Source organism: Poecilia reticulata, linkage group LG8 (genome assembly GCF_000633615.1).
Source record: "Poecilia reticulata strain Guanapo linkage group LG8, Guppy_female_1.0+MT, whole genome shotgun sequence".
Taxonomy (NCBI): Eukaryota; Metazoa; Chordata; class Actinopteri; order Cyprinodontiformes; family Poeciliidae; genus Poecilia; species Poecilia reticulata.
Genome location: NC_024338.1, coordinates 26,637,519 through 26,649,982, shown reverse-complemented (window position 1 = coordinate 26,649,982; position 12,464 = coordinate 26,637,519). Strand labels below are relative to the sequence as shown.

The following is a 12,464-nucleotide window of genomic DNA, read 5'->3' as shown; positions in this document are numbered from 1 at the left end:
TTCAGTAAATTGACCTGCGATCAATTCTGGTTTTAACTTGATTTAAAATATTTCCTTGTTTCGTTTACCACAACCTGCTTACGAAAAACTATTTAAGAACTCTTGAGTAATTTGAATGGAAAATATTTTTTTCTTGCATTAATATCCCACATGTGGGTGCTTCAGGTTATATCTGAGTAAGATAAGATCTGTAACTATTCGCAATATGCATATTGTCAACAAAATACACCGGCTGTCAGATTTATGACAAGATGTCATAATTCTGTGCCAATTTAAGTCTTAATCAGCATCTTTTTCCAATTAAAAATGCTGATTTCGAATTTCTAAATGCATAAATTTATAAAAATTTTTAGTCAACCTTTTTTCTTTGCAATCATCCCTTCATCTTGGAAGGCTTTCCACAATATTTAGAAGCGTGTTTATGGGAATTTTTTATTTTTTTGCCTTTCTTCCTAAAGTTCATTTGTGTGGCTGGACAATGATAAATGGCCACCTTGTTGTCTCTACTCTTACTTTATATTAAGTTGCTTGTTTTAGCAATCTTGCATCACTTATTGTGGAACAAATAAAGACTTAATTTGGAGTTTAAAAATKTTATAGTTGATATATACGTCATATCCAATCATTTTTAAAAGGAGAGTTAAAAATAAAAGTTGCCCATAATCTCTTGAGGACAAGCCACCGCTGATGTAAGCTAAATTTCAGAGTTAAATTTTTCTGCCCGCATTCTTCTACATGTTGCCACAGTAACATTTTTAATCAACAATTTAAAGTTCCAACAAATAACTGTTTAACAATATTAAGCCAACTAAACAAAGTGCCAAATATCTAAGAATCAATAAAACAACCTGCCAAATCAAACTTTTGAGTAGGAAACTGATGTAAACTGTGAGGTTTTTTTTGTGTGTGTGTTTGTTTTGTCTTGTTCTGATTCGAAGGAGCCAACAGTTTCAGCACAGCTTAGCCGTCCATGGAGTTTGTTCCAGATCTGAATCAAAAATGTTTAATCCTGCCTCCCTTTTTAGTTCCAGTCCATAAAACACTAAATAAAACTGTTCTCTGATGGAATCGAGATGATTCAAGCAAGTGTGAAGATGAGTGAAAGGTCAAGGTCATTCTGTTACATTAATAAGACCTTAAAATCTCATCATTTAAAAAAAACAAAAGAAGCAGAACCCGGTTTTACATGCTCCATTTTTGTGGTGTTGGTAAAGACTGGCAGCAGAATTTTTGGTGTGATCTGTGTTTTTCTATGTCCTGCTTTGACATTAATTCATTTTCACTTCACTAATGGACTTTATGCTGATTTTATAATTAATGGGAGAGGCAGGATGCAACTTTCCAGTGCATCACAGAGCAACACAGAAAAGCACACACACACACGCGCATGCACACACACACACACACACACACGCACTAATACCATGGGGCCAATTTAGAGAGACCAATTACCCTAACAGTCATGTTTTTGGAAAGTGGGAAGAAACTGGAGTACCTGGAGAGAAAGCAGATAGAAAGATTCCTGATCAAGATAAAAACCCTGACCTTCCTGCTGCAAGGCAACAGAGCAAATCACTGCTCCTCCTGGCAGCCCTGATCTGAAAACATGAAATCTTAACAATTTTACTGGTTTAAAAACCTAGGTATAAGATCACCTTATTTTTCGGAGAAGTCATTTCTTAAAAAAAAAAACAAAAAAAAAAAAACGACTCCTTTTGAGATTTGAGATTCACACCAGGAGACTGCAATGATCTGAATCTTTTTTTGGCACCTGGAGAACGGAATTTATGGTAAGAGGATATCTCCCTTGCAGAAATAAATCTAAGAAGAGCACAGACTGATGGCTGCAGACTTGAAGTGTCTCTCTTGGATATTTCTGTCTTTTTGCTTAGATTATTGTGTCTGAGGTGGAAGCACAGAAGAACAATTGGTGCCAATTTATCCCAGAGGGCTCCCAAAGTGCAGCAGCTCTGGTCCTGCGGCTGCACCATGGCGACCGCTGTCACGGCTGGGATCTGTCTTCCGCCACATGAAGCTCATTTTGTTCCTCCAGTCTTCCTGTATCTCTCCCCTGTTTCCAAATCACCAAAGCTGAAAGTGTGTGTTCCACTCCTGTGTTTAGGGCTCGTTTTTTTTTTAGACGGAGTTATCGTGGCACCTGGGATATCACATAGAGAGATGAAAGGAAGGTGGCTCAGTGGAAGAAATGCAAACCCCCACCCACCCCCCTCTCATTGAGTTGTCTCTGTTGTTCTGTTTTTCTGAGTTTGTACACACAGATGGTTTGGAGCACAAATCATCGCACGCCAACATATTGTGTTCCTGTTTATTTTTAACAGCAAAGGCACTGCTATAGAAAAAAAGTCTGCCATTTTTTGTTTTACTTTTCCTCATTGTGCTCATTGTTTCTCACTCTGCCACATGCTGCCTACTGACTCTGTGTGAAGATATAATTAATACGATAACTGAACCGTCTTCTTCACACACACACCCAAAGACTTTCTGGCTGCTAGAAGCAAGCTTTGGTGGCAGGCTTTGATGAAGTAATGCAAAGAAAATGCAAAAGGAACAAAAGTAAGGGACGATTCTTACATTTAAAAGTGTCAGCCGTCTTTTATTTCCTACTTTCATGACAGTAATAGCAGCTGCTACTTGCCACAAGAAAATGCACTATAAGAAGGTAGCCATTTTTTACTTTCACCTCAGATTTAGAACCGACAATGACCCATTTTGCAACTTTAATTATTCCGATGTGAGGGTGTACAGACACAAGCTGTGTTTACCGCGACACAGAAATGGTGGCAGATGAATCTCTGTGTTGCAAAACATTTCAAACATAGTCCAGCAATATGGATATTTTTTATTTGACTGAGTCAAGTAGAAATTGATGCGTTTCATACTTATCTGTGTGAWTGATGCAAACGTTGCAAATATATATACCGCTTGAGTTTACAGTAGAACACTAATGATCAGTATGCGACAAGATCAACACAAAATAAGTGGCTCACAAAAAATGTCACAAAGAAAGATCTGAAAAGTTTGCTATAAATTGGAATTTTTTCCCCCTTTACTCTGATGCTCCTGAATAAAATCCAGGGTGAATGAATAGTTGTCTTGAGAAGTCACTGTCTTGGTAAATAGAGTAGGATTAGGGATAAGGATGAGAAGTGTAAAGGAAGTTAAGACTTTAAACCAAATTTTGAACAAAGGGCTTCAAAATATAATATGAAAATGGACGGAGAATGGCACAGGTGATGCATTGCAATCAGCCCTAACTAAAATATTAGGCAAGGAGAGCATTAATTAAAGATGCATCAAGGCCCATGGAAACACCGGAGGGGCTGCAGACATCCACAGCTCAGTGCAGCTCACAAATGTGGCCAAAAACAAGTCCAGTTTGCTTCACAGAAAACATGCAGAAGAAGAGGCGCTGGGAAGATGAGAACAAATCTGAACTTTTTTGCCCACATGTAAAATGGCAGGTTTGGTGGAAAATTGGACACCATCCTGAGCACATCATTCCCACACAGTGAGACATGATGGTGGCAGCGACCTTTCATCAGCACTGACAGAGACACTGATCAGAGTTGAATGGAGATGGATGTAGCCAAGCACAGGGAAATCCTGTATGGAACGCTGTTGGAATAAAATAAAAATGCATAGAGACGTAAAAATGACGTATAAAACTATAGACGATTTTGTTTTGGGCTGCCACATATAAAATACATGGAGCTAGTGGAGTGTAAATTGCACTATGTGTTGTTGAGTGTTAGTCTTAGAATATGGCATGTAGTATTACTAGAGGACCCAAAACAAATTTGGTTTAACATAACTAAAATGACCACGGACGTTTTAATAAAAACAAATTCTGCCTATAGTACAAGACATTCAAGACTCTACAAGCTAATTTGCCAATGTGCTGCTTGGCTTAAAAGCAGCACATTGGCTTAAAATTTGTATGTCGTTTCAAAAATAAATGATCTCTCTATGAAATGAGCACTGATTGAGGGTTGAAATCCGCCAATCGTGCGCCTCAGACGCAAGGAAAGGCGTGTCTCGGATTGCGCTTAAAATTATGTCTGTGCGTTTGTGAACTGCAGAGTTCGCTTTGAATCTTTAGCCAGTTGATCGCCTTAAATCTTTCGGAGGAGTCTTTTATTTTATGTGTGTGTGTGGGTTTTTTTTTTAAATAATGTTTTGAGATTTGAGATTCACACCGCAAGACTGCGCTGATTTTTGGCACCTGGAGAACGGAATTTGTGCCACACTGGAGCTTTCTGGTGCGCGCCGGAGGACGATCCACGGGGCAATACAGAGAGGAGACAGAGCSTTTTGCTGAACGCATGTCCCCGCATGGCCTGAATACAAATAAAGCATAAGCAGCTGGTGTATAAGCTGCACCACTCTCCAATTTACCCAATAAGCGTGTGATTGGTGTGGAGAGTCACCTCGCAGGAGCAGCAGCAGCAGCAGCAGTGCGCACTCTCCATTTGACGTGGATCTGCTCTCTGCCGGTTTTTCTCATAAAGCAGTAATACCCCACCGACTGAACCCAGCTTGAGGAGCTAAAAGTTTTTTTGTTTTTTTTTTGTATTCTTGCTTGCATCGGCTCGGTACCAATGATGACTGAGAACAGTGAGATGGAGAGCGACTCGCAGCTCCAGCGCTCCCCAAACAACATGCCCATCCAGCCGATGACATCCAAGGCAAGTTGCKCAAATTCCTCAGTCGTTTACTATTCAGATGATGTATGTTTCCTCTTGAAACGTGAAAAAAGGACAAACACTTAAATTCAGTCAAAACTTTGCAAACTGTTCCCTCCGTTATCCGRTGGGAATTGGCTGAATAGTGAAATTTGTTTGATCATGTTTTTTTTTTAGCGTCTCTTATTTGATTTTATTTTTTCAGAGCTGTTATAATTGAATATGAAATGGAGGTGACAACATTTCACAAATGCAGTTGTATTCTTATGCCTGCGTCATTGTAATCTCCCACGTAACGTCTGATGTCACTTTCTCTCTTGTACGTTTCTTCAGCACACACCCCCCCCACACACACACACACACACGCACACACATGCGGTTAAATTTTTATTTATTTATAATTTTTTTTAGAGGTATTTTAATTTTCTATTCTTGGTACAAATAGCTAAAGATAAATTGTAACCTTGAAAGCTTCTGCATGTGCATGACTATGTTTTTTTTTCTTTTTCTTCTTTTTTGCTGAATAATTATCCCGTCTCTCACTTCTCACACAGAAATATGCACAAAGTGAAAGCTTTACAAGTGCAGATTTTGACTTGAATATGCAGCTGTAGAYCATTGTTTCCTCTACGCAGGCCTACCTGTCAGGAGCCTGGACTCATTATAAAGTGCCTGCGATGCCATTTGAGTTGTTGACTCAACTGTTTAAACAAAGACGTGGAGCTGTGAAARCTTTCCCGATGCCTGCTTTTTAATGGCAGAACGCTGGCTCATTAGTTTGCTTCATGGACACAACTTTCCCTTGAGTGGAGTCTTTGTCTCCACCTCATGCCTCTTCCCGATGCCCACGCACAAACACTGCAGGCTGCACTTTTGAAGCAAAGTGACACTCCGAAGCGATGCAGTCAGACACTCYACTGGATGCTCTGTGCTGCATCTAAATATTTGATGTCCTCCATGAGAAGCTGACATTGCTGCCAGCTAACTGTGCTCACTCGGGGGCGATCCGCTCCATATCCACCCTCCTCGCCAGCTGAGACCAAAGGAAATCATCGGTGATTCGACTCCAGGCAGAACCGATTGGTGTTCAGATGAGCTGAATGCCGGCTTTGGCTTAACTACGTTATATCTTTAATGACAAAGTCACGGATTTTGTTAAGTGCATCACTCTTCACATTGATTAATGTGGCCTTGCCTGAATTCCACTGCTTTGTTTGAAATTCACTTTAATTCAGTGTAGAGTGGGAGATGAGTATTTACCCTCTGCAGACTTGTTCTGGTTTTGCATTTTGTCGCACTTTAGCAAATTTTTKWGTGTCAAATAAAGATAAATAAAATAGCMTTTTAAAAAGCGCATATCCAAACTAATTTGGACCTAATTGAAAAARTAATCACTCTATGAAATAACTGGTTGAAAACATTATTTTAATTTCTGTAACCAGCAACATCCAGGCCTGAGTATCAGCCTTGTGGCAGCAGGAAATTACAGAATAAAGCTTGTCTGACAGCATGTTTTGAAATGGCCTAGTTAAAGTTTGGACTTAAACTCAGTGGAGGCACTATTGTGTGATCTTAAGAAGGCAGGTGATGCTCAAAAACCATCAATATGGCTGAATTAAAACAATCCTGCAAAGAACTGTGGGTCAGAATTCTTTCACACTGATGTAAAAGATTTMTTTCTACTCATTTATTTTTGCATAATAAATAAAGCCATAATTTAAAAACTGCATTTTGCATTTACCATTCTTCTCTTTATCTGCTTTTAAATTTGCATGATAATCTGAACCTGCAAATTCAACCAAAACAAAACAGCAGAAATGGAAGGAATCTTTGCAGAGGCAAATGCTTTTTTACAGCTCTGCTTATAATAACAAAAGTCATCTCAAGGCACTAATTAAAATTATTTCATCCTAATTTCATCCAGTTACGTCGACAAATTTTATTTGAATTATAATATAGTATATTCAGATTCATGTCAGCTATTAGAAAGTTATCTAAACGAGACCAACAGATTGACGAGTCATTCATGCTGCAGCAATCCCTCATCGTGACGAAATATGAAGTGACAGTGGGAGGGGGCATCTCCCTTTCCACAGAAAAAGTGTCCAACAGAAACTGTCTCATTATTGGTGTTTTTCCTGTCAGTTCCAGTTTTTCCAAACCAGTTCCAGTGCTAATCTGGTACTAGTGCTTGTTTTACACCAGCTCTTTCAGTTTCTACCRCCAAAAACGTTGGTGGCACGAGAACTGATAACCTGGTGCTAGCTATGTTGGCTCCAACTTTGAGTAGGACCAGAGAGAAGAACCGCTCTCATCAGCGGCTGAGGGCMGAGTCATGGACACCAAAAATTAAAATGTTACAAGCATTATATTTTAAAATCCTGAGTAAGTTAAGACAAAAAAACTAACAAAAAAATGTCCAAAACAAAAGCAGATCGACTTTTGGGTAAAAATAAATAAATAAATTGCAGTATTTATTCTTTTGTAACCTCATTTGAAGTAAATTGGCACTTAAGTTTAAATCTGTACCTATAAATGGAGTTTATTGTGGAAAACTTGCAAATTATCTGTCAGGGTTSAAATAATATGCGTTGTTAAAGACCCAGTCCCATGTCTATTTAAAACACCTAATCAGGAGCATTTCTGAAATATAAATCTCATCCACAGGAGGTAATTTTGAAGTAATCTAATCAGACTCAGACATGTGTCCGTGTCTTAATTGGACAGGAAAAGACTGGCAGAGAGAGGCTCCACTAGCAGATGCTCTGAGAAATCCACCAGCAGCAAATTCCAACATAGATGGATATCAGAAAAGAAAGAAATAATAAATCAAGGACAGCTGTGTATGCTGCCAAAACGATTCAGAGGACAGTCAGAAAGTGTGGACTTTCTCTGCAGCATCCAACAATGTGCTGCCAACGYTGGCAGGAATGTGAGCACAGCAGCCGGTGATGTTGGTCTGTGTTGAGAGCTGTTTGGTCTCTCAGGGTATTTGATGCCGTTTGAGCGTTTCATGAGAGGARTGTGAGAACAGGTAAACCACTTTTCTCCTCATGTAAATAATACGCCTGGGAGTTTTTGACCACTGTCAACAACAATACCAAATGTGTTTGCCCATTTCTCCAGTTGATAGGCCCAATGTTTTTTCTTTTTTTTTTCCCAGCTTGCTCGCCAAATGACGATAATTTCACAAATTATCTAGTGTGCACTCTCGAATATTTATTCATTTAAAAAAAAATATCACACTGAGCACAGCCTTTCAGCACAGCTGGCTCGGTGGTAAAATATGGAGGACATTCACCATGTGTGAAAGTGACTATTGGTTCCAATTCCAAATCTAAATTACATGATATTGTAATTACAATCATTAAAATTGGACTTCTCTCTAGTGGCATTCAAAGTCTGTAGAAGATCACTTTACTCATAAGAAAATACATTGTATCTTTTTATAAGCCTAACAGTTTTACATCATCTAAAAATGGTGAAAGATRAAATATTTATTAAAGCACTTTGAGACAAATCCTTTCCCAAACATATCTAAACAACCCCAAATCCATATTAAACCACTTGAATTCATTTTCCATTAACAAAATKTTGTGAATAAATTGTATAATTTGCACAAATTGTTAATTCAAGTTAAGTTAGCAATCTTTTTACACACAAACTGCAATTTCATCTTGGACACTTTCCCCTCTCTGTGTGTATGTGTGCGCATGAAATAATGTTGCAGCATCACTAACCCTTACATTCCTCCTGAGGGCTTCCTTAAAGTTTGTTGCAAATTTCACAGCAACCCATCCAGTAGCTGCTGAGACACAAACTTCTCTGTGCTGCCGGTGGAATTAAATTGGATTTTCTGGAAGCTCTTGGGACCAAAGACGCCTGCAGAACTCTGTTGGCTCCAAGGAAATCYAGAGACCTCATGAAGGTCTAGCTTCATCCTTTTAAAAAAAAAAAAAGAGGGGAAGGAAACTTAACCTACAACAGTGCAATATTCAGTCATTCAGCTGAGATGTTGCTAATGATCTACCTGCATCACACAGATGACTACAGTTTCTGATCTSCAGAGTTTGCCACCGAATCAAACGGCTCTTTGAAAGGACGCTCTTTTAAGTTCACTTCAGATCTCGTTAGCGAACACTTCACTTCMTCCCCGAATGAAGAGGCAGCGACACCGAATTTGACTGATGCAGGCGGTGAGTCAGGGAGGGCTGCAACGTGATATCGCTGTGTCATGTGCCGACCTCGAGCGTGCTTTACATGTCACGTCGGTACATTTTCAATTTTCCGCATGCGTCATTCAATCTGGGGAATGTTTAGATAAAATAAAAATAAAGAAACTGTATCGACTAAGCAGGTTAAGGTTAACTCAGCAGAACTGTATCGACTAAGCAGGTTAAGGTTAACTCAGCAGAGACAACTTGATGTGAAAGCTCAGAAACAGCACTGCGATCACATTTTCATAATTATCTTTGGCAGCTGAAGGAGGCCAAGGTCTTTCTTAATTAATGATCGCACCTTCACTGCTGTGATCGTTATTGATTTGACACTACAATAAAGGTGTGAGACTGAAATATTGGAGTCTAGGTCAGAAGGGCAGAAAAGATACTTGGCGCTATCAGTTTCTCCTCCATTAAACATTCCTTGAAACGTCAATGGAGAGAGATGGTGTGTGTGTGTGTGTGTGTGTGTTGTTCTGCGTGAATGAGCTTGATTGATCGCATGTGTACAGGCGTTTGTGATAGGAGAAGAACACTGGAGGCAGCCAGTGATTATGCATTGCTTATCTCATATTCATAGCAGGAATCTGCCATCCAGCCATGCATAATAACCAATTTTAGGACACGGAATGAGTCCACACACTGTTTTCTTCTGAAGGAAGCTTTTCTTTTTCATTTTTTTMTTTTTTATTTTTACAGGCTTGAAGCTGATTTTATGATAGGTGAACGTTTGTAGAAACGCTGTTATGTTTTGGGTTTTGTGTTCACAGGGTGAAGTTAAAATTCTGTGTTCTACTTTAGAGCTATAATTCCCTTTAAACTACATATTCTTCCACTGACCTAGAATTGGTGTGAGCCAGGAGACTGTCTTTCGCAGCACATTTACACCAAAGTTGGTTTCTTAAGGCTGAAATATCCCCACTTAGAAGAAGGTCGGACACGGTGACGTTGAGCACGTATTTGACTGTGGCTGGTTAAAGGGAACTTTACTGCCTGTATACACTGATAAGTGGACTTTCTTATAAAAAGCACTTTGGACATTATGCTGATCTAATTGGATTAGCTGGAGGAGTAAATCCACTCCAGTGGTTCTTCCCCCCCTCCCCTCAATATATTCTGAACCTCCACTTTTCTTCCAATGGCACAGAGGGATATTTCCACATTTTATAAGTGGAGATTGATATTTCGAAATATGAACTGAAGRAATTTGAAAAGCGGGCGGTGGGAGCTTCAACATTCTCTAAAAGACGTTCAACCAWGCAACAAAAATGGACCGATACGTCAACAGTAAAAGCATTTGTTTGTTTGTGCGCATTTAATGTTGCAGTTGCATATGAAAACTGTGTGAGAGTTAGTCGATTCAACGTTCAATGAATAAAATGCACTCTAGAGATCTCTGAAAGCCGTCAGCATATTGTGGAGAAAGGTCGTTTACGTCTGCACCTTCCTGATAGAATCAACACTTTATTGTTCAGTTGTGACCTCTAGACACATCCAGACATTCCAGAAATATCTCAGTCTGACCTCATTAAATTTTAACGGACGCTCATGTCTGTGTTCGGCAAAAGTCTTATTATTGATTTATGGATGTTCAGACTCTGCTGTCTTCTTGCAGAGCCTTGATTTTTGACATTTAGACTGAAAACATKTGAGTACTGTATGTGATTGGTGGTGGACTCATGCAGTTCTTGCGAGATGAGAACTTGGATTCCCTTCAGCATTAAGACTTTTTGTGTCAGAAGAATAAAATAAAGGTATTTTTGTGGTGATTTTTATGCTTTTAGAAGCAACTACTGGACCACAAAAATCTCTTATTGCTGGGATYGGCTCCACCACCGTAGGACCCTAAACCAGATGAAATGGCTATTAACGCATTGATTAATGATTTACTAATAAGAAGACCTGCCCCTAATGTTTTTTAGGAGCTCTACACTGTCCAAACTCAGACTTTCTGTTTTTGAATTAGACATTCTGGATTCATTTATGTTAAAATTGCCTGCTTTCATGWATATTTATGTAAATTGCACTGATTGCCAAGGGCAGGATTCTCAAACAAAGCAGACATGTATATGTTATTTATTTTTGTATTTGGAAATTTACTGAATGTAATTTCTCCCAGATCCGTTGTGAGGCATGTTGCACATACTGCAACACATCTCCAGTTGTTCAGTTCGTTTGCGCCACTAAATGCGGTCCTCAGATAAAAATCGTACCAGGGGGAAAAGATGTGCAAAAAGTGGAGCTAAATACAGAAACGGAGCAGTCCAAGTGAATCTGGGCTTTTGTTTYGTACAAACAAAAGACTGCTTAATGCAGGAATTGTTGCTTTACAGATAAAAGTGCAGGAAACATTACTTTGTCATTTGTCATTTGTGGCTCTTTGACTTTGGCCACTGATTGTGTAAAAGACGGATGCRGTGTCTAAAAGTACTTTAAGGGGAAACATGCACCTCAATAATGGCTCYGGCTCTGAATGGCATGCTTTTGAAGCATCGGTTTCTCTTCTAAAATAAGACAAATTTGATGATTTCCCCCCCCTCCGGTATTATCAGCAAGAATCACCCTCTCTGRTTTCTGTGCCTGAAAACCTTTCTATTACTGGCTACATTCAAAAMGCTGACTTGATTTGTATGAAATCGAGTTACACGGCTTTGCCACAGCGACTTTGTTCACGTGTTAAATGCCTCCTCTGAACCCGTCTCTCTTCTTACCATGTGAKCTTCTCACCTGTCACAGAGATTCATGCGAGATGGCGCAGCGATGCCTCCCTTTGGAGCGTGAGGTCACTCTGGCTTGGACTCCATAGTAGGATCCGCTCACATAATGCTCAAATGAAGGGTAACGGGAAGGCTTTTTAGAGCTGCACACTGACAGTAATTGAGACRTGTGCTTCAGCGGGAGCTGTTATGCTACCACTCGTCTGCTCTGATTATGAGCTCGGCTCCAGCTGGAAATAGACAGAGCCAGGGAAAATAAGTGCAATAAATAAAAATATTAAAGACTTAAAAAACRTTGACTGATGGCTGGAAGGGAGTGATAAAACTGAATTTATTTAGACCCACAGATTYTCTGTGCATTTCTATGTATATAAATTAGATCCATTTRTCTGACAAAGTGTCTTGAGACGACTTTTATTGTGAATTAGCCCTTTATAGATCAATTGAACTGAATTAATTGTTTAAGCATTAATAATGAGGCTGGGACAACAACAAGAGCAATCAGTAACAACCACTTTGAACAGACTTTGTTGTTGTTTTCTTTCAGTTGTTTGCATGAAAATCTAATTATTACCAACAATGTTCAGGGGCAGTTTTTAATCACAAAGTGAAAAGAAATAAATTCAATTGAAAGAGATTGTTTTTTTAAACTGACTTGGATAAATATGCAAATGGAAACATACCCACAAATGAATGGACAGACATAAATAAATGAGTACCATATTTTTCGGACTATAAGCCGCTACTTTTTCCCCACGCTTTGAACCATGTGGCTTATAGCCCGGTGCGGCTTTTCTGTGGATCTTTCATCAACCACCAGGGGG

The 12,464-nt window shown here is 39.2% G+C and overlaps 1 protein-coding gene across 2 annotated transcripts in view; it reads left to right on the top strand.

The window, feature by feature from the left end:
* The first annotated feature begins 4,076 nt into the window (after nucleotides 1-4,076).
* LOC103469421 (SH3 and cysteine-rich domain-containing protein 2) overlaps nucleotides 4,077-12,464 on the top strand; it is a 30,986-nt gene continuing 22,598 nt past the window's right edge. Inside the window, exon 1 of one of the 2 annotated variants that reach the window (XM_008417078.2) lies at nucleotides 4,077-4,706. In XM_008417078.2, coding sequence (XP_008415300.1) covers nucleotides 4,620-4,706 — 87 coding nt within the window. In that variant the 5' untranslated portion in view covers nucleotides 4,077-4,619. The remainder of the gene's footprint in view (nucleotides 4,707-12,464) is intronic. The other variant, XM_008417079.2, reaches the window with a different exon arrangement.